This window comes from Wyeomyia smithii, chromosome 2 (genome assembly GCF_029784165.1).
Source record: "Wyeomyia smithii strain HCP4-BCI-WySm-NY-G18 chromosome 2, ASM2978416v1, whole genome shotgun sequence".
NCBI lineage: Eukaryota > Metazoa > Arthropoda > Insecta > Diptera > Culicidae > Wyeomyia > Wyeomyia smithii.
In genome coordinates, this window is record NC_073695.1 from 250,728,744 (window position 1) to 250,751,939 (window position 23,196).

Sequence of the window (23,196 nt, forward strand, 5' to 3'; positions counted from 1 at the left end):
TTTGATTTTGAAGCGAATTGCTTTTTTCTCTACAGTCCTTGCACAATTACCTTATGTGGCCCTCGTATACTCCGGCACAATGATAGCCGTCGGTTTGCTACTTTGGTGACCAGTTTGCTGCTGATGCCGATACAGGCCTGCAGTGACTACGAACCCAAGCCCACAATCGTCACAAGTGTACGGTTTCTCCCCGGTGTGCCGCCGGTAGTGAACCCGCAGGTCGCCATTTGTTGCAAATCTAGAAATAGAACTTTTATAATTTAATCATAATAAAACAAACCAATTACTACCTTTTTGGACAAAGATCGCACGAGAAAGGTCGGTCACCGGAATGGGACCGTTGATGAATTTTTAGGTGATCTTTAACGCGAAAGCACTTGGAGCAGATATCGCACTGGAACGGTTTCAGATCCCGATGGATGTTTTCATGTTTCTGTAGTGCTTGACGAGAGGAGAACGACTTTCCGCAGCTCTCACAAACCGGACGCGTTTCGGGTGGCGCATGGACATTCCGATGTCTCCGTAACGTCGACGGACAGTTGAAGCGCGCCGAGCAGATTTTGCACGCATAACGCTTTTCGTTCGAATGGATTCGCATGTGCGCTTTCATATCCGCTTTGGTTCGGAAATCTTTCGAGCATATTTCACACAAAAACGGCCGGACGCCCTGATGTTTGGCTTTGTGACGCATTAGAGTTTTTCGCGAGGGAAATTTCTGGTCACAATCGTCACACGGCAGCTTATAGTGCATGGTTACGTGGTTGCGCAGGCCACTTTTACGTGCGAAACGTGCCGGACATTCCGGACACGGAAAGGGTTTCTCACCCGTATGCACCACAGAGTGCATTTTCAGAGAAGCTGCATCTGCGAATGATTTGGGACAACTGTCGCAGAGAAATGGGCGCTCACCTGTGTGCTTGCGGAGATGATTTTTTAAAATAAAGCTACGCGCGAAAGTTTTGTTGCACGTTAGGCACTGGTGAACCTTAGGTTTGCGATTGCTTGTGGATGATGGCTCTTTAAGATCGGTATCTTCTACTGATTCTTGCTTCGAGAGAGCTTCCTCTGGCAGGTTTAAGTCAATCGTGTTATCTCCTGTGTTTTTGGGAGACCTCTCTGCCTGAGAATCATTTTCAAGCTTGTTACGATCTGTATTAATTTCGGCGTTATTTTTTACTTCTGTGTCGAAAGATGTTTCTTTCCCAGAAATTTTTGTTTCTCCCGATGGGGTATCCAGTGGCCAATCATGCAGCTCATTATCGCTCGAATTTTCTTCCTTAATTTCCTCATCGACATTTAATGCGTTTTGAGGAGTTTCATCTTCGCTGAGATGGTCGGTATTGGGATCGGAATTTTCATCATCTAAATTTACTGCAGGAACAGTGACTATTTCTATCTGGCAATATGAGAACTCTGGTGTCCGAAATTTTTTCTCACTATCACTTACGTCATCTTCTCGCAGATTACTGCCATCGTTATTTTCACAACTACTTACACTAATTTTCCTTTTTCTTTTGGAAACACGCCTGCTCTTTAACTGATGAAAAATAAATATATTGAGTGTAAATAGGAAATAAGGGCGAATCATCAAAACTTACTTTTTTATTCGATTTAACTTCTTTCTTTTTAATCTGTTCCGCAAAATGTTTCCTCTCCTTCGGTATGAAAACCTCATCGCTCTCACCCGGATCTCTATATTTACTCTTACTAAACTCACATCGTTGGTTGGCGCGATGCTTCCGCCATCCCCCAGTCGTTTCGAACATTACCCCGCATCGATCGCACCGGTACTGTTTGTTTCGAAAGTGCAAACTGCGGTGCTCCAGCAGTGACTTTCGGTGACGATACTTTTTGCCGCAAACCTCACAGCTATGCTCCTTCAGTTCTTCTTCCTCCTGCTTGCGAGCCAACTTCTGTCGTTGGTAGCTGCTGTTGCATTCTTCGTTTTTACCCAAATGGTTACGGAGGCCACTTTTCGAGCTGTATCGGGCTCCACATGCATCACAATTGTAGCGGTCATCGATGTGCACCTTTTCGTGATCGCCGAGTGTTTGAGGATGCGAAAATTGCCGTCCGCAAAAGCGGCACGGGTATGCTTTTTTCTGTTCGGGCGTTCCATAGCTATGGCCAGTTTTGTGGATTCTAAGCGATACCGCTGCTAGAAAACGACTGTCGCAGATGTCACATTCATAGATAAAGTCTCTTTTCGCTTTGGTAGAAGTCTTGTTAATGTTTTGTTTTTCTGTGTCTAATGATAAATCTGGTGGCTTAATGCGGACCGTTTTACGTATTTTCGCCGGTACTCTCTTTGGTTTCAGTTCGTTTCTCGTGTCATCTGCATCTGCTTTCGAGCATGGTGCAATGGCATTCAGCTTTTCGGGTTTCACCAACGCGGTGGAGTCCGAAGTTACAATCAATTGCGTATTCGCTTGATTTGCAACAATTGTGTTGCTTGTTTTATCGGATTCATTATTCACGGGTAGCGAAATACTTTCAACGACTATGGGAATCGCGGTATCATTATGTTGACCGAGAACCGTTTGGCAATGTTGTTGAGCGGGCTGACGGAGTTGAAAATTCTCGAGAATACGGATTGTCGATGGTCCCGAATGAACAACTGTTCCAGCTAGAAAGAAAGGCAACAGTGCACAAAATTTCAACGATTCACGCAGCATAATACCTGGTATCACCTGGACAATTTTTGGGGAATCTTGTTGGGCCACAAAGTCTCGTTTAAGTTGGAACACTTGGTTACCGATAGTATAGCCATACACGACATAATCAGTAGGGTCATTCATTACAAAATTTTCACAAACACAATTTTTTAGGGTAAATGAATAAAGTATATCACATGAATAAGAGCTAATAAAACAGAATAAAACAAACAATTTTATTTTGTATACACAGGTGAACACAAGCAACAGCGATTTTTTTCTGTGTAACTTTTGACAGCCATGAGTTGCGAGCCAAAAATTAACCTACTGGAAACATGAAATATTTCAAGTTTCTATTAGGTTAAATTTCAGGCAGCTAGAAATATGCAGGCAAAATTTTTCAAATGGATCAGCATGATCAACATGCATTTGCTTGATTTGCATCGACGATTAAATAGATCAATTGTAGAGCAACATGTCAAAAGGATCTATCTGCTTTGATCGATTTTTTGATCGATCGGTTTCTTTCAACCGCCACGGCTTATTAAACACGTTTCATGATATGTCCTTTACCAGACTTGGCATTTCTCTGCACCAGGTGTACCCGTCGACTCGCACGAGGAGCAGCCTACTCGATTCGTGCGAAGAGAATTTTCTTCGCACGCCGTGAGCACGCATTAGGTCGCAGGTGCTCGTGTGTTATTTCTCGAGTACACGGCGGGTGCACCGTGTAGATGAATGAAACCAAACGGGAAAACTAATAACCTACGCTATGTTTCTTTTATATTTGAAAAAATGCTTCAGTCACACTTGTTGAGAAGTAAATTTTTGTGCGATAATGACTAGAAAACAAAAATATTACAGAGATTCTACGCCGCAAAAATGCACACGGACCATTATTTCATCTTTATGGACTAGCAATGGGCAAGATCGATCCGATTTTTGCAAAATCGATCTTTTCTAGTCGATTCATCGATTTTTTGAATCGATTTCTCTGCGCGCGATCTTCTGCTGAATCGATCCTTTGGATGGCAAGATCGTTTTTTTCCGCCTGAAAAATAAATGTGTGCAAAACGGATTGACAACAATAGTGATTGCATTTATTGTTGCTAACGTAATCTGCGGCCGAATTCCGAGAACACTTTTCTTTGACGAGAAGAAAATTTCTTTATTGATAGTATACGAAATTTTTTTCTCTCCGAAGAAGTGTGTGCTCGGAATTCGGACACTGATCTGAAAAATGTGTCAATTTTTTACCGGGATGTCCATAGTTTTTTTTTTTTTTTTTTTTTTTTTAAACTCTAATATTTATTTAGGCCCAACCGCGAAGCATAACGGGGCCGAATATCTTTTGGAGTAGGGAAAAGCCAGCTTGAGTAGAGCCTGTATCCCGACTGCTCCTCCTCAAACAGGCATAAAAACCCTCTCATCTTTTCTCTTTAAGAAATACAATTTAAAAATACATGTCATTTAAGCCTACGACTAACATAACCATCAAAGTTTTTCTCTTTATAACTAAATACTAATCCTTACTACTATTCGTTGAGGGTGATGGTTCCTTATCTCTTTGAAATCAAAACTTATATCTAAGATCGGTGGATCCTGTCTCTCAAAAAGAAGCGATGATTCATGTTTCTATAAAAAAAAAATGAACGAAAGAAAGAAGAAAAAAAAAACAGAATTAGTGTGAAACTTTTTATGATTGTTGTGTTGGGAGAAATTAGGAGAGAAAGCATAGAGATAATCAAATTCGATACTTGATATCTCTTAAAAAGTCGTAAATGGGTATTACAAGCGCGGGGTTGCGGCTAGCAAGCACATCCCGTACTTGCATTGTAAACGTCTCTTTCTGTTTCCGGAGAGAATCTATAAGCTTGGCCCTTGCTCTGTGGTACTTAGGGCATACGAAGACTATGTGGTCAATATCTTCGTACCCTCCACATTCGCACAGATTACTATCGACTAAGTTTATTCGATAGAGGTGTGCGTTTGCAACATAGTGATTGGACATTAGGCGCGAAATAACTCGAATGAAATCACGAGTTAAATCTAACCCTTCAAACCAAGCTTTTGTAGACACTTTGGGCGAGATCGAGTGCATCCATCGCCCAAGGTCGTCTTTATCCCACTTTTCCTGCCAGTTTTCCAGAGCCAGTTGTCGGGGCAGATGAAAATACTCGGTATAGGTGATCGGTCTATCAAATATATCTCCTTCTATGGCACCCCTTTTTGCTAATAAATCAGCTTCTTCATTGCCTGGGATTGAGCAATGAGAGGGGACCCACACAAAGCAGATAATGAAAGACCGATCAACCAGCACTTCTAATATCCGTCTAATTTCCGGAAGGAAATAGGACGGGTGCTTGACCGGTTTAATCGATCGGAGAGCTTCGATAGAACTGAGGCTGTCCGAGAAAATGAAGTAATTGTCTGGTGTCTTGAGCTCGATAATTCGCAGTGAATTGTGTATGGCAGCTAATTCAGCTACGTATATGGAGCAGGGCTGTGCCAGTTTGCGAGATATGCGATGATCTGTGTTGAAAACGCCATATCCGGATTGTCCATCCATCACAGATCCGTCCGTGAAAAAGGAATTCTGTTTTGGGAGGTGGCCAAATTTTGCCGAAAATATTGATGGCACAACTGTTGGTTTGAGGTGATCGGGAATTCCATGGATTTCTTGTTTCATCGTCAAATCAAATACAACAGAAGAATTGTTGAGCGATGTTGAAATCTCACGGGATGGAGCAACAACCGAAGGGTTTATCTCCATGGTCATGAACCGCTGGTATACTGACATACAGGGTTTCTGAACAACTTCCAAACATTTCTCATAGTTCGCAATAAGCACTGGATTTGCTATTTCCGATCTAATGAGGAAACGAAAAGCCAACTCAAACAGCCTCTCTTTGAGTGGTAGTATTCCAGCTATGACCTCTAGGGACATGGTATGTGTCGACTGCATGCAGCCTAGAGCGATACGCAAACAACGGTATTGTATCCTCTCGAGTTTCAGCATGTGTGAAGCTGCGACACCTCTGAAGCATATGCTGCCGTATTCTATTACGGGCAGAATCGTGGTTTGATAGAGTCGTATCAAATCCTCTGGATGGGCTCCCCATGATGTTCCTGTTACCATTCGAAGGAAATTGATCCTTGGTTGGCATCTTTGCTTCAGGTAATTGACATGTTTTTCCCATGTGCACTTAGAGTCATACCATACTCCGAGATATTTGAAGCTAGGTGACTGAGTGATGGGTCTTCCGGACAGAACTAGCTCAAAACGAGGTGGTGGTCGCTTTTTTGAAAAGACTACCATCTCCGTTTTTTCAAGCGAGAACTCGATTCCAAGACAACTGGCCCAACCGGTCAGATTGTCGAGCGTGTTTTGCAGGCTGTTCTTCATGTCTGCGGCTAGAGACGCCGTGGCTGAAACTACACAGTCGTCAGCTAACTGGCGCATCGTGCAGCCGTCCGTCAAGCATGTGTCGATGTCACTGATGTAGAAGTTGTACAACAGCGGACTCAGACAAGAGCCTTGGGGGAGACCCATGTAGCTTGTTCGTGTTATTGTTGAAGAACCGTGGTTGAAAAGTAAATGCTTTTCAGACAGCAGGTTGACCAAAAAATTTGTCAATATAGGGGAGAATCCTCTTTGATGCAGTTTCTCGGAGAGAATTTCGATTGAAACTGAATCAAATGCGCCTGTGATATCCAGGAAAACCGAGGTCATTTGTTGTTTGCTACCAAGAGCCATTTCCGCTTCTGTGGCTAGCAATGCCAGGCAATCGTTAGGGCCCTTGCCCCTACGAAAGCCGAACTGGGTCTCTGATAGTTGGTTAGTTGACTCTGCCCAGTTGTCAAGTCTACGAAGGATCATTTTTTCAAGCAATTTGCGTATGCATGAGAGCATCGCAATCGGCCTATACGAGCGGTGATCTGCGGCAGGTTTATCTGGCTTTTTGATTGCGATAATCTTAACCTGTCTCCAAGCTTTCGGGATCATATTGTTCCTGATAAGCTTATTAAACAGTTTAAGAAATCGTATCTTGGCCGAGTCCGGCAGGTTTTTCATCAAATTAAATTTGATCCTGTCCGGTCCTGGAGCCTTGTTCTTGCAAGACGCGAGGGCAATTGAAAACTCCAACATGGTAAATTCTGGTTCTTCAAAAGCCGTTGTATCGCTGAATTTTTGCTGTGATGGGACAGCGTCTGGGCATACCTTTTTTGCGAAATCATAGATCCAACGTTCAGAGTATTCATTTGCCTCATTACTGTCGGACCTATTGCGCATTTTTCGAGCCGTATTCCAGAGATAGCTCATAGAAGCATCTCTGGGTAACGTGCTTATGAAACTTTGCCAGTATGATCTTTTTTTTCAGTTTGTGCAGTTTAGCCTGTTCTAGTTCCAGCTCTCTAAACTGATCAAAAAGTTGAATGGAATGATCATTCCTGAATGCTAGGTATGCTCTTTTCAGAGTTTTTTTCATCTCGGTGCATTCTTTGTCCCACCATTGTTTGTTAGGACGAATTTTCAACTTGTTCTCAGGGGCGGGCCTCGTCTGAGATTGCAACGCGCTATCTAAAACTAATGTCGCAAGGAAGTTGTATTCGTCTGATGGAGAAAGCTCGTCGGTTGTTTCGAGCTCCTGGGATATCATGTTCGAGAATTTTTCCCAATCAATATTCCGGGTGAGATCATACTCTACTTCGACTGTGGTAACAGACTGGAGTCTGCTCATAATCGAAATACTTATTGGCAAATGATCACTACCATGGGGATCTTGAATAATCTCCCATTTACAATCCAAAGCTATTGAGGAGGAACACATAGATAAATCTAAAGTGCTCTCTCGTACTGGAGGCCTTGCTATTCTTGTAGCTAACCCAGGTATGTTCAATAGGGTCATATCGAACTCGTCTAGTAAGCTTTCAATAAGAATAGCCCGGTTATCATCTCCAGGTGCTCCCCACGCTATACCGTGAGAATTGAAATCTCCCAGGATAAGGCGTGGAGTCGGCAGCAGTTCCGTTATTTGTGTTAGCTGCAACCGGTTAATAATAGCTCTAGGTGGAATGTAGACTGATGCGACCGTAAGGCTCTCACCAGCAACTGTTATATGGCAAGCAACAATTTCTATGCCATCAATTGCTGGGAGAGGAATTCGGAAGAATGGGTAGCATTTTTTTATACCAAGGAGCACTCCGCCATAAGAGTTTCCTCGGTCTAAACGGATGATATTGAAGTCTTGAACGGCTAGTGTCGTATCAGTTGATAACCATGTTTCAGATAGCGCGAAAATATCGCATTTGCTATCGTGAAGCAGGAGTTTAAATTTATCTAATTTGGGGATCAAGCTTCTACAGTTCCATTGTATGATCCTTGTTGTCGATTCGTCACTTCGGCTGTCTGATTTAGACATCGAAGGATACGAACGCGAGGAGGGGCCATTTGGTGCTTAGTTGCTTACCCAACATGCAAATTGTTGGAAGCCAAGCCGAAATCATACTTTTAAGAGCATCGGATAAACCAAAAGTGGTGAATATCCATTCAACGATCATTTTGAATGAAATACGCCCATCAGTAGACGGTATTTCAGACTCCGTCGACAGTTTAGGGGTGGTAGCAGATTGTTTCCCTGGAAGTTTAGGAAACTCCTGATCGTAGTTAACTCTGAAACCAGGAGGAGTCGCTTTAGCATTTTGCTTTGGAGCGGAACCTTGTGGAGTATCAGTTGGCGTCTTCTTCTGCTCCTTTCTGGGGAGTTTAGGAGAAGATGCACTTGGCCGTTTTCGCACAGCTCCGGTTGACGGGAGTGGTTGATAATCCTCCTCGTCATCATTCGAATCATCGTTCTCCAAACTGGAGTAACGATTTTCTTCCTGCTGTAGGGCAGTCTTTAGCATCTGTGCGAAAGACTGCTTACTACGTTGTTTTGTCGATTTTTTCAGTGCGTCAAACCGTAGCTTATATTTTTCGCACGTCTCGACTTTGTGTGGGCTACCACCACATAGGGAGCATTTTGCTTCCTGTTCACTACAAGCATGGTTACTCTCCATAATTTCCCCACACTTGCAGCATTTGGTTTTATTGCTGCAGTAGGTTTTCGTGTGCCCTAGCTGCAGACAATTTGTACACGACATGACTTTTGGGATAAAAAGTCGTACCGGTAGTCTGAGCTTGTACAGCTCGAAGAAATCTGGGAGCACTTTCCCTTCGAAGGTGACTCGAAACGAATCGTTCGGAGAGTAGCTACCCGTGTTGTCCTTAGAGTACATTCTCCGGCACTCTAAGACTTTAATTTCTGGGAGGTTTGGGTTTTTGAAACGACCCGCTCCTTCCATAACTTCTTTCTCTGTGAGATCGGGTTCCGTTATGACGCCCTCGATCTCAGTTGCTCGAGCCGGAATATACACCCGGTACTCGATCGTAAAATTTTTATCTTCAACAACTGCATTTGCATGTTGAAGATCAGAAAATGTGGCCTTCAGTTTATCGGCTTTAACTTTACAAACCTCTACCAAGCTGGTATATCTTTTTCGCAGAAGTTTACAGATCTGAACGACCTTTAGGGGTTTGTTTCTGGGCCGGAAGAAAACTACCCAACGAAGTCCAGGTTGGTCTTCCTTATATTTCTTCACCCGAACTGTTACATCATTAGTGGGTGGCACAGGCGAGACAGTTTTGCGCGCTCTTTTTCGTTTTTTTATAACGTCAAAGAAGCCATCTACATCGTTTTTCGGGATGTCAGAGAAATCCATTTCGGATTCTTCACCCCCTGAACCGGATAAAAGGTCCGGAGGGATAGACAATCCACCCGCCGCCATGGAGCGGCTGTGAACTATCTGTCGTTAAGAGCTATTAGATATATGCAGTTGAATACTTATATTCTTAAATGTAAAGAAAGCGACTATATATAAGAAGAAAAAATGACTAAGCGAATCCAAAACCGAAATATGTATGTATATATATAGGAAAGGAACAGAGAAAAGAATGGTTGACACTTATCTTTTATATGTAGATGTGAACCAGCATCGGTTACGCTGTCGCTCCAACAGCAAAGCAGCGAAACCGCTTGCTTTTTCCCCTGTGGGGATCCACCACCAATCGAGTTGACCTTCACTGCTGCGAGACGGAATATCCACACTCGGACCGGCACGACACGTATCAGCACACGCGCAACACCACTACAGCACTCCTCTGCTGCTAGAGGGGGGAAATTACCACAAACGCTGATCGTAGCGCACTCGTTAGCACCTACAGCGTATCACCACCACAACACTGCACTGCGTCGCGAACGCTAAAATAAAGCGGGAATTTATTACAGTAAAAAGCAGAGCAAACAGAAATCTCGACTTATCTGTTCGGCTGCCGAATAAGCAATGATGTCCATAGTTGAAGAATGGGCTAAAATTCAATAGACATGAAACCGAGAAAAACGCATTTCAAATGTTTTTGTTGGTTCAAACAATTGTCTACGTCCATGACAACTTTTTTCATGAGTATGTCACCACCCCCATATCCAGCATATCCAGCTTTTCACGAACGGTAATGGCGTATAGTGCACGCAGCCCATTTTGACGTTTTCTGTAGGTCAGGGAAGCTGGATAACCTTGTCGTCGAGTTGAAAAAGAACAATCCGCAGCCAAATTAAGTCCCTCCAGTATTTTTAACGCAGTAACCATTTTTTGCCTTTGTAAACGCGACATCAATAGACAAACCCGTATGAAATTTGGCTAATACGTATGCGTTGTGAAATATATCAAGGAGTAGGGGTGGGTGAAACGGCTCTTTTGCAAGAGCGGCTCTAAACCGACTCATGGTTCACAATGATTCACGAGCCTTGACAGTTCGTGTTGTCTCAGTAAACTTTGTCGATTGGTGATTGGTGTACATTGGGGTGGCAATGGAAATTGACTTTGACAGTTTTATTTAGAAGTAGTGTTCAAAATTTCGCCTTCACGAACAGTTAGCAAAATTTCGATTTTTGGATAACACCCGACCTCGACGTTTTATACAATTATAATAACCAGTTCACATGATGTAATATCGCCCATCTTGATTTCAAATCCCATACTCCAAATTTTCCGTGGAAACTAGATGTATGTATGTTTCAAGATCACGATATCACGTGATATCTGCTATAGTGTGAACAAGGCATAAGACATTTGGCACAAAAAAACTATTACGAACTGTGCTTTTCTTCATAAGTCGAGGAAGTGAAATTTAGACCAAATACTCCTGAATTCCGATTTAGCTGAAATTTTGCATTGCATTGGATATTGAATTTACCATTTTGGATATTAGCCAACATTATTTCATATTTGCTACTTCTGCAAGTGCACTTTTTGAAAATTGGCTTCCATAGGAACGTTGTTTACTATCGTTGTGGGTGTTTACTATCAAGCACCAAATATTTGATTTAGGTAGAAAAGGCATATGCGCTAATTTTTCAACTTTGAGTAGCGGGGTACTCGTTAACTCAAATATTGCAAAAGTTGAATTGAATGGTCGTGTATATGCCGTGCTGTATTCTGTTCTGCATGGTGTCGCGCTCGCCATTTTTGTTTATTTGAGTTTGTTCTGCGGATGTTCCGATTTTTTATGAATTGGGTTGTTCAGCTAAATCAGTTTTTCATATCATCTGAATGATCTGATCTGAACGAAAACTTTTAGTAGAAAAAAAAAACGCTAAGAGTACACGCGGTCGAAGAAGATGGCAATAAACTAAAAAAAGCCGTATCGTTAGTAGATGTTGTGTACGAAAACTCGATGAACATGATTAATAAACCAGAAAACGCAAACAAAACAAAATCTCCATAAATATAACCAAAAAAAGTCGTAAAAAGCTTATACCGAACAAAAATCGATTTTTTGTCAAATCGATTTTTCAGGCTCGATTTTCTTATGAATCGATTTTATTGATTTTGATTAATCGATGCAGGAGAATCGATTTTTGTTCAAAGATCGCCCATTGCTATTATGGACAGTCTCAGTTCTATTCAGGCTCTTCATCGATGCAAATTTCAAAGCACTCTTCGTACGGGAACATCAGAATGTTTTATATGGAAAATCTTCTCAGATTACCTTAATGTGGATCCCTTTTCATTGTTCCATTCCGGGCAATGAGAAGGTGGACAGTTTGGCTTAGGTGGGCGCAACAAACGATGATATTTATGATAGACCAATTGCCTACAATGTTTTTTTTACAATTTTCTCGACAGAGTACGCCTTTAAACTAGCAGATCTCTTACTCAACTACGGGTTAGACATCTACTGCAAATTGGGCACACGGATAGTAATCATTGCGTTTGTGAATTGAACCATCATGACAATGAGCACACGGTTTTGGTGATGCTGAACTCCGTGGCACCAGATCGTTACTTCTGGATACCCTCAGAATCTGAGAATTACAAACCTTTCCAGTTTGTGGTTTCCTGGATCAAGAGAACAAGACATGAATGATGCCGATTTATGAGTTCCGTAAACCGGGGTAAGATTATGCCAGTGGGGGGTGAGATTGTGCCAAACCCACTGTTTGTCAGCCATCTCATGTCGATCACAAGACCCAACTTTCTTGAATAAGTTTCCTCTAATATTTAAACAAGAATGGCTAGTCTTCTATTTCGAATGAGATGGCCGCCAAGTCACGGGTTGTATGATACAATCTCACCCCCACTGGCACAATCTGATCCCGGCTGACGGTACTTGAAAAGCAACAGAGTGCTCAGCAAACAACAAGTCGAACCGCTGATTAAAAAAGAACATGCTAGTTTTAGTTTTATACTTAGTTTTAATTCATTTCGCCTTTAAAAGATATCCTAGAAATAAGGTTTATCTGGTTGAAATTTTGAAAAAAAAAGGTTTGGAATAAGTAGCAATTAGGAAATACGCACTATTGTTCCAGTGGATAAGCGGGATAAGCATCTAACAACGTGGAACATACGTGCTCACCCCTTCGTTACTGTCACTTTTTTATCCATACCCTCAAATTGTCACACTAACCTGAGTATCCAAGAAAAGGACATATTGAACAAATAAAGGATGCGAAGAACTGGCAAAGAAAAGCTACGGTCGTTTGCAAAAGGCTATAAAAAGCTGCAAAACTAGAGTGGCTAATTAGAGTTCAGTAACCATTTTTCATATTTAAATTTATTGTCATACATCAGTTGCATTTGCGCTCAACATATTATGCCCGATGCGCTATGGTCAGGAAACCTCCGGAGTCATTTTGTTACTGTCGGCTCGTCTCGTCAGGCAGAAAAAATGCTTGACATATTCATTTGTTCTTCTCTTTGAATGCTGGGAAAAATTACCTTGGCTTTGAAAATCAATCACACTAGCCATGGCAATGATATGACGGACGCCGCGTGCCATCGTTCGGCTTTGAGGAGCAAAACTTCGGTTTCAGGTGTAAAACATCGGCTTTCTCTTTTGCTGATGTGTATCCGATTCGTTTTTCCCGTGCATAATGAATAGGAGTGAGCATTTGCTCGTCAGGTGTAGCGTAAAATAACTACGCGCGCGGAGTCCTTTGATTCCCGCGTAGTGCAAATGTGAAATACACCTCGCTCTTCGGTCGCCCGGAGGAGGAAACCAAGTCTGTCCTTTACACCATTTGATAGCGGAGAATCTAATCTAGCTTATTAAATAAAAACCGCGTTGGGAATAGTTACTTTAGCTGAACTATTAAACAAATAAAAAGTCAATCAAGAAAATCGATGAAAGTAGACAGATCCTTTTGACATGTTACTCTACGATTTATTCATTTTTATCGAGGGAGGAAAATCAACTTTAAATTATGTTTGAAAACAAATGAGTTTGGAGCAGAAGTAAAATGTGCAACACTTTGGTCCAGCCAAATGTGAATATTCCATTTGCATAAATCATAATGGAAGCTAGCATTTTACTTACATCTGAGCGTAAGAGTATGCGGTATGAACTTCCTCACTGCGACCAGAATCGTTGATCTATTGTGAGATATGCCCGAGTCTATTCTGTATCCCTGTTGTTTGCTGTTGTTTAGCTATTCACGGATTTCTGATTTTTATATATCAGCTAAAAGAGTATAATTTTCTGAGCAAAAAGTGATTTTTTTAAATTTTATATCGATATCCCACGATTTTTAAATGAAGAATAAAAATCGCCTAAATGACAGTTGGTATCAGGCCTTAGACGCGCCCATGCTTTTGAACTGGGTTGTTTGTGACTTTTTTGTGGCTCCATTTCCATTTCGAACCCACCGTGGTTCCAATATTTTGCTTATTTTCCGGTCATACTTTTATTGGAGAGTTTTCGAGTAGAATTCGAGCAGTTTTAATTGGGTTGTTTAACTATATCAGTTTTTTACACCATCTGAAAGATCTGCATTTTCTAAGTAAAACGTGATTTAAAAAAAATTCTATCGTTGTCCTTCGCTTTTTAAATCACGATTTCAAACTGCTCGAAATCGCTACAATGACAGTTCGCCCATATACCAACTGTCATTGTAGCGATTTAGAGCGAATTTTATTCTTCATTAAAAAATCTAAGAATAATGATATAAAGTTTTAAAAAATCACGTTTTGCTCAGAAAATTACACTCTTTCAGATGATATATAAAAATCGGAAATCCGTTAATAGTTAAACAACCTAAATCGTGATTTGGGGGAGCTGCGTAGCCGCAAGGTTACAGCTCAGACAGACGTCCAAGCAAGAACAACATTGATCAGAATTTCCGTGTAAATTTTCAAAGTAAATTGCGTTATAAATCACTTGTACACTAGTGCCGCCTGGTGACCTTATCGCTACAATACATTTTTTTTCGCTGGTGCACGAGGCTGGCGGTACTGGTAGCGCTATCTGGTTACGGATTGCTACTACAAAAATTTTTACACAAGTTTGGAACTCAGCTTGGACGTCTGTCTGCGGTTACAGAGTCCGCTTTGTCAAGCGGATGGTCGTGGGTTCGAATTTTAGTAGAATCAGGCCATTCCAGCATGGGTTTATTTTCAGGCTCCTCGCCAGTTACCCTTACTTTACGCTGAAATCTTCAATACCTTTGCGTGACTTCCCCTTAACAAAAATAAGTACCTCTTATCAATAAAACTGGCCAGAAGGACGCACGACGAAACTTCTTTGATATTTTGGCAGGGGGAACGAGGCTCGGTTAGGAGAACAGTACGCGTGTAAAAGGAAGGATAGCACATTATACACAAACACTGATAACAAATAACAATAAGCATGCCACTTCTCAATAACGCTAATAATAGAAGTGCGGGTTACACCAGAAACCCTGGCATATCTCATAATAGATCAACGATTCTGGACGCAGTGAGGAAGTCCATACAGGAAAAAAATCGTGATTTAGAAACCGTAGAATGGTATGAATATTGTGTTGTTTTGCTATATCAGTTTTTTTATATCATCTGAAAGAGCTGCAAAATGTAAGCAAAATGTGATTTTCAAAAATTTTCTATCGTTCAAATAAGTTTATTTTTGAGCGTCTTAGTAGAATGGAATTGAATATTGAGAATATGTTGTTTCCATTTAATTCTACTACAAAAAATCGAATACCTTTTAATCGAATACCGTTGTTCTATCGTTGTTTTTCGATTCTTAAATCACTAATTAAAACTGCTCGAAATCGCTACAATGACAGTTCGTCCATATAACAACTGTCATTTTTATTCTTCATTAAAAAATCGAAGGACAATGATATAAAATTTTGAAAAATCACGTTTGCTCAGGAAATTTAACTCTTTTAACTGATACATGAAAATTAGAAATCCGTGAATAGCTAAACCCGATTTTTGGAAATCACGTTTTGTTAAAAAAATGCAGCTTTTTCAGATGGTATAAAAATTGGTAGAAAATTTCCAACTTGAAAAGATCCTCGACCTGATCGTGAAACGAATCCGATATCACAACCGTGTGGGAGAGCTGACCGATTGACATCGCTTAGCACGGGGACCATCCAGAAGAATATAGCTAAACAACCCACTTCGTTTGAATCATTATGTTCGTGAATTTGTGTTCTGAAAATTATGTAAACCCTACCAAATTTATGCGTGTCCTTAATATGTAATAGGCAGCTACATATTCTAAATGCAACCCTGACGTAAACAAAACTAAAAAAGAAACGAACAGCCCACCTTTATCACTGCTTTCTTTTTGAACTTTTTATACGAGATCGAGATTCGAACAGTGATGCCAAATTTCCTTCTGTATTTTATACTACAACAAATTTTCTCATCTGTTTAGTTCTAAATTCTAAACATTCTACTATATATTTGTATCAACGTCAATGTTGTTTCACAAATATGTGATCTTTATACATTGCAGACTTCTGTGTAAAATTTTTAACAAAATCTTGCATCAAATCCCTTCGGAGAAACCTATGCATTTAGAGGCAACACTAGCCACTGTCGTTTGCGTTTCTGTTTCTTTGGCTTCTCTTCGTGGCGCTGTTTATTCTGCATCTGTCGCTTTCTCTTTCTCGCGGTTATCGAGCCGCTGTGTTTTGCTTTCCTTGTTTTGCCGACTCTGCAGTCTGATTCCTTTACTCACTATTACGCTCTCTTGCATTTTATTTTTCTCTGGTAAGATTCCATCGTACTTCGCATCGCATCCTACCAAGCCAGGCGTCGAGCGCTCGCTCGCTCGGTACAGGCGAGAGCGGCGAACTAGTCTCAGTTTTCATTTTTCAATCGAGAAACGCGAACGATCAGAAAATGCAAATGGCGTACGGTAGGCGAACGTAGTGATTTTCTGTGCTGGTGAAGTTTTTGTCCCAAAATACATTCTGCGCGATGTATTAGCGGGAAATTCTACGATAAGTGATAAGTTGATGTGCTGCCGATTTCAAAAATACTGGAGTACCGTAGGAAAGTGAGTGATTCATGGCGCAGAAGAACCGCTGAAAAACTGTCGCCTTTTGCAACAAACTGTTTTTCGCATCAAGCGAGTGAAAAAATATCAAACGCAGCAAAAACTTTGGCTGGCCGGTGAAATTGATAGATTTCAAGACTGCTTGGATGCGACAGTATGGATGATTTGTTAACCGGGTTCGAAAAGTGATTGAAGAACTCGCAAATACGGAATTTGTTGTTCAGAAAAAATTGGCGCTTGGTCACAGCGGATCTGAAAATCGCGTCCGTTCACTACACTGCACTGTTGTCGAGTGAGTATTTTGCTTCCAAGCCACAATATCAAGTTCAACTTGAAAAATCCGGCAAATTATCAAGTTTGGATTTACTTTTGCGAATATAATGAGTAAAAATCGTCTTCGACAATAACAAATTGAGCAGTTGTGTGTGTGGTTGGCGGAAATGATGATCGTTTAAAATCTAAAAAATCAATTTTCAAACCAGTGAATCCTACCTCGAAAAGCAGCGTTAGAATTGCTTTCCGTATTCGCCACGTACAGGGCGTTCCGTACTGCGTTGCGTTCGAAGTGTTTCTGTTCACTTTCCATGTCGTAGCGATATCTTTATAACGATAGTGGACACTCTTGCAGTAATCTTCGATGTGTTTGTTAGCAGAGCCAATGTTGCCAGGATTTATTATTGATGCTAATATATTCTTAGGTTGAGTACAAGCAGTACAAGGAAGAGAAAAATCACAAAATTATGTAACTCCTTTTAGTTGCAGGATTACTTTTGTGTCACGAAACGAAAACAATTTGAACATCTGAGATTGCAATAGTCATGAAAACAGGTCTTTTGGAACGTAGGATAACGTCTTAACTTGATTTTTATTTTGTCTCTTATCGTGTACATATTTTATAAAATCTGTATAACGCTAATAACAAGACATTTGCTGTCAAAATGGGTGTTGAATTTGTTGAAAAGTTTCAAATTGCATTTTGTACATTGAATCACTCACGAGCCAGCACACTACGCACCGACGTCAAGACTTGAAACCTCACTTCCACCGTCACATCCCTCATTCCTTAACATTCGACAGCATATCTTCGCTCCAATTTCAACAGGTTAACTAATGTTACTTTCATGAGCCTAGACCAACGACATTATGGAATAAAAATATCGAGCTGGTTGCCGTGATAATGCTGTTTGTCTGAAGGAAAGACGAACTCTCTTCCACAAAAGTCTAGTTAATTCACTTGTCTTAAAACCCTCCTCAGTGGTTCAGGGATTTCGGAAAAAAAACAAAAAAAAAACATTTTGCATGTTGTATGATAGGTACAACGATACACCGTACCCCAGTGCTGAGTCGCGAAAATTTCCAGCTCGAAAAGATCCTCGACTCAATCGGTAATCGAACCCGATATCACAACCGTGTGGGAGAGCTAGTTGACCGACATTGCTAACCACAGAGCCACGGGGAGCAACAGGGATTTCGGAGTTTCCCTGGAATCGAAACTTAGACCAACCTTTGAAAAGTTGTTTATTTATGCAAATGGTATGAGTAAACTTAAAGTCCAATCAATTGTCTGGCAGCACTTACCTTTAACGTGAAACTTGTGCTGACTACGGTTTTTATAAAATGCTCCCTTACTTTTGTGCTGTACGGCTGCCCTGGCTCTTGTATGTATTCGCGTGGCGTTTCACTCACCCTCCACGGCACTAGTCTCTGCATCCGCGCCGTTCCACCCCTGTCTCGCTTTTATTCCTCTTTTACATCGCCTCGACTGTGTCTGGTCGAATCCACCACCCTGCGGACGAACCGACCCAAAACAGAGAACCGCTTGAACTTCAAAATTCAAGCCAACTCAAACAGTCGCTCGCGGACTGCCGAAGAGGATAAACCTACTGGGAAAGGTCACTAGCGGATGTGGCTTCCGGAAGAGCCGGGACATGTGATCGGTCGGGTCTGGATCGGAGATTACGCTTGCTGAACTCTGTTGCGTTTCGGTTCCTTTATTGTGAGCAGAAACGTAACACCGCGCATCGGCTGTGCAGAGTGGAATGGCTTTCGTTAGATTGGGAGAGCGCCTCTAGTCGTGTGTGAATTGTTTTGAATGTAGCAAAGATTTAAATCGAGTGGCTGGCTTTGCCTACTCATTACTCACAGTAGGTGCCACCATGGTGCACTTCACCTGACTAGCAGCAGCAGCAGTAGCAGTTGGCTCTGGTCAGTGGATCGGCGTGGGTCTGTCATTGACTGTCTGCAGGTTATATGAATACTCTCACTCTTATACCCAATTCGATTTCTAGCATTTTATACGATTGCTTATTTATTTTGTTCATTTTTAGAACAAATTGTTTTTGTAGAATAGAAATCCTGCAATGAAATGAATTAGTACAAAACTTTTTTGTACCTAATTAAACAAAAAAATCTACATTCAGATTTCAACTTACAATGTTAGATTTTCTAAAAATTCTGAATAATTCTGATTCCAGTTATTCTGTTAGTTAGTACAAAAAATGTACTGTAAATTTCACAGTAAAAACAGTGAAATAAGTGAAATGAATAAACAATTTTTACGTTGAGGAGAAGTGTTTGGAAACTAGATTTTTTTTAAATTAATTAGTCTGAAAAAAGTACGATGCTTTACTTCGTATGAAATATATGTTTATTTTAAATTGAAATGATTGTGCATTTTGCTAATAACCCTAATCACTTCAACGTCTAAAGAATTGCATGTACATGAAACTGTATCAATTATTTAATACTGGATTTTATGTTACTGATCTGCAGTGTTCTAAACATCGTTCGTATAGCAGTCCCTTTTCTATCAGAAGGTTATAAATAGGAACTCATTCGATCACAATAACATCGTAATTACTTCCTTTACTGTATAAATAAGTAAGATTATCAATAAAAATATTCGAAAATCTACCGTTGAATAAATATAATAATTCATAAAAATAAGACCTAGAAATTATGTCAAGAATTTTTAAATGTTTTTTTTTTTTCCTGTATGGACTTCCTCACTGCGACCAGAATCGTTGATCTCTTGTGAGATCTCGCATATCTACTATTAGCAATGCCGCTATTGAGAAGTGGCATGCTTATTATTTTTTGTTTTATCCGTGCTTGTGTGTAATGTGATTTTACCCTTACTTTTTAACGCTATCGACTCTACTATACCGAGCCTCCTTCCTCCTGCCAAATATCGCCAATAATAATTCCCTGGAGAAGTTTCGTCGTACGTCCTTCTGGCCAGTTTTATTGATAAGAGGGACTTATTTTTTGTTAAGAGGAAGTCATGCGAAGGTATAGAATTCATCGTAAAGGGAGGGTAAGTGGTGGGGAGCCTGAGAATAAACTGTTCCATTCCAATCAATCACAGCAATCACTAACTGTGGTTGAGAGAAAAATTATTTCATTCCAATTGTAACCGTCAAACTAGAATAAAGCAACTCAATAAACTCTCAAGTTTTCACTACGAGTATTTTTGGAATACACTACATTTGGCGACGAGGATTGTTCTGGAAGATTCAAAAGCTCCAGAATTGAACCCGAAGTAAAATGGCAACAGCAACAAATCAAGAACTTCAAGCTTCTACAGCGATTGGCCATTCCGCAGACAATCAACCCAGAGCAAGTGTTGGAGTCATTGTCGACCAACATCAGCGAGTTCTGCTTTGATCCGGAGAACGGCACCACATTCGAAAAGTGGTTCGCTCGGTATACGGATCTTTTTGAACATAGTCTGGATGATGCAGCCAAGGTTCGACTCCTGCTCCGAAAGTGTGGCACGTCTTCTCACAGTCGGTACGTAAATTACATCCTTCCGAAACTGCCGAAGGAAGTCGCGTTCGCCGAAACCGTCAAGACGTTGGTCAAAATTTTCGGCAGGCAAACCTCCGTTTTCCACAAGCGCTATCAATGTCTACAACTCGTGAAATCGGAGGCGGATGACATCATCACCTACGGTGGCAAGGTCAACAGGGCGTGTGAAGAATTCGAATTCAAAGTTTTGAAAATCGAGCAATTCAAGTGCTTGATGTTTGTTTGCGGTCTGAAGGCACATCAGAGCGAGACTTCTTTCCCGCATCGAAGTGAGACAGCAGAATCACCAGTGACCATTCAAATTCTGATCGACGAGTTTCAGCGGGTCGTCAATCTCAAGTCGGACATCACAATGATCGAGCAACCCTCTAGCTCAAAGAATTTGGTTCCACAGCTTAAACAGCTGGTATGTCTAATCAAAATTCATCGACGAATATGGACAATGGATCATAACTTGTAGTTGCATTTGGAACCACCTCCACGGAACGTGGTTTCAATTAATCAATATGCGAACGTATTAGTCGTCGATCTTGCAGAAATACGTTGTAATTAACTCTTCCGATTCGTTCAATGCTCGTGGCGGCTTCCCAATGCCAAGAGTTGCCTTGACGGACTTGAGCACACACTAAGTCACCGGGAACGAACTGTTTCTTGTTGAATTGATCATTTTGTTGTGCTGCTTTCGCTTGTGCTGTTGAAATGGTTTGATCAGGTAGTAGCAACATCGATGAAACAGTCCGGATTGGTTGTCCGAAGATTATTTCTGCTGGAGACTTGTTACCAAGGTCAACTGTTGGTGTTGTTCGGTAGACTTGTAGAAATGTTTGTAATGCTTCCTCTAAAGTCTCACCTCCCGATCGAATTTTTCGCAGGGTACGCTTCAAAGTATCCACAAACCTTTCCGCCAATCCGTTTGATGGATCAACGACCACCAAAAAGTAAATGCCATCCACAGGTCCAGCATAGTCCACATGAATGCGTGACCACGGCTTGTCAGGAATGGGCCAAGATTCCAAAGTTGTTTTGACAGGTGCTTTCCCAGCAGGCAGTATGGAGTACGGCTCCGGACGAATTCTTCGATATCATTAACGATTCCTGGCCAGAAAACAAAACTTCGTGAAATGGACTTCATGCGAACCATGCCAGGATGTCCGCGATGAAACTGCTTCAGGATTTGGCTGCGGAACTTTCTCGGAACGACAACTCTGTCGTGAAAGAGGATACAACTATTGACATGAGTAAGGGATTCTCGTCTACTGAAGTAGGTACGAAAGTCTGGAGTCGTTGTTGATCGTGTATCTGTTGGCCAGCCTTCACGAATGTACTGTAGTACAATTTGCAGCGCCTTGTCTGTCTTCGTTGCAGCTGGGATCGTTGGATAGCTGCGAAAGAAACTGGTATTAGTTCAATCGCATCACGAACAATGCTCACCATGTCATCTTCTAGGCAAGTCGTTGCTACGACGTAATTTTCCTCGGGCTATTTGTTACGGTCGATCAGTCTAGACAGCATATCGGCGCAACCGAAGTCGTTGGTGGAAACGTGACGGATGTCGAAATCGTAGTTGAGTAGCATCAACGCCCACCGCTGGAGTCGATTCGCGGTATGTAATGGAATACCCTTCTTTGACCCAAAGATTGATAGCAATGGCTTGTGGTCAGTGAGAAGAGTGAATCGTCGACCCAACAAGTACTTGTGGAACTTTGTTACGCCATAGGTTAGCGCAACAACAATATCGTACGCTAGCCTGGGGGGCTAATGCGGTCTCGATCAACTAGATTAGTTGAGAGAATTAGTTATCGATATTGTTTTCGGCACATTTTGTATGTTGTAGGATAAGTACAACGATACACCGTGCCCCAGTGCTGAGTAGAGAAAATTTCCAGCTCGAAAACTCGATCGGGAATCGAACCCGATATCACAACCGTGTGGGAGAGCTAGTCGACCGACATCGCTAACCACAGCACCACGGGGACCATAGGTTAGCGCAAGTGCTCCTTTTTGGGCTGTCCATAAGCTTGCTCTGCCTGGGTGAGGGATCTCGATGCGTGCTGAATTGCCTTCAAGTGTCCATTCACCCATATTTCACTCCCACTTCGTATCCTTCTCGAGTAGTTTGTCGAGAGGGTGGCGAAGCTCATGGATGTTACGACCAAACCGGCCGTAGAAGTTAACGGCTCCCAGGAAGGAACGGAGCTCGGAAACGTTGGTTGGTGCCGGGATAGAAGCGATGACTTGGAGCTTTTCTGGATCGGGACAGATGCCTTTACTGTCGATAATGTGCCCCAAGTACTTGATTTCGGTTTGAAAAAAATGACATTTCTCCAGTTTGACGTGAAACCCATACTCCTCCAAACGTCGAAGAAGCATGTCCAATGAGGCCTTGTGTGCCTCCCAGGTTGGTTCAAAGATGATAGCATCGTCGAGAAACGAACGTACCCCGGGAATGTCAGCAATCATAGTGTCAACAAGCCGTTGGAAAGCCCCAGGCGCTGATTTTGCCCCTGGTGCCAGGCGGTTGAATTTGAAGAGACCCCGGTGCGTATTTATGGTGAGGAGTTTCTTTGCTTCATCATCTACTTCCAGCTAAAGATACGCTTGGAGAGGTCTATAATGCTGAAGACGGAACTTCCGTTAAGCTGTGTGAAAATTTCTTCTGGAGTTGGAAGAGGATAGTGATTGGCTTCCAGTGCATCGTTGAGGCCAGTGGAATAGTCCGCACAAATGCGAACTTTACCGTTCGGCTTGCGCACTGCGACTATCGGAGCAGCCCACTCGGAGAAATCGATCGGTGTGATGATTCCCAGCGACTGAAGACGTGTCAATTCTTCATCGACCAGCGGAACTGGGCGCTTCGAACAA

At 41.7% G+C, this 23,196-nt stretch overlaps 3 protein-coding genes across 3 annotated transcripts in view; 2 read left to right on the forward strand and 1 right to left on the reverse strand.

Annotated features, from left to right (window-relative positions):
• LOC129720541 (uncharacterized) lies at positions 1-17,110 on the reverse strand. The gene is made up of 8 exons (XM_055672020.1): positions 17,017-17,110; positions 9,917-9,955; positions 9,698-9,861; positions 8,085-9,500; positions 2,681-2,978; positions 1,599-2,626; positions 291-1,537; positions 1-238 (listed from the first exon to the last, which is right to left on the reverse strand). The coding sequence occupies exons 1-8, from the start codon at positions 17,108-17,110 to the stop codon at positions 52-54; spliced, it is 4,473 nt and encodes a 1,490-aa protein (XP_055527995.1). The 3' UTR covers positions 1-51.
• Positions 16,325-23,196, forward strand: part of LOC129722185 (mRNA (2'-O-methyladenosine-N(6)-)-methyltransferase) — a 16,285-nt gene continuing 9,413 nt past the window's right edge. Inside the window, exon 1 of the mRNA XM_055675472.1 lies at positions 16,325-16,816. The gene's annotated coding sequence lies outside the window, so the exon portion shown is untranslated. The remainder of the gene's footprint in view (positions 16,817-23,196) is intronic.
• LOC129720543 (uncharacterized protein K02A2.6-like) overlaps positions 19,808-23,196 on the forward strand; it is a 4,489-nt gene continuing 1,100 nt past the window's right edge. The window contains exons 1-2 of the mRNA XM_055672021.1: positions 19,808-19,840; positions 19,979-20,740. Of these exons, the coding sequence (XP_055527996.1) occupies positions 19,808-19,840; positions 19,979-20,740 (795 nt within the window). The remainder of the gene's footprint in view (positions 19,841-19,978; positions 20,741-23,196) is intronic.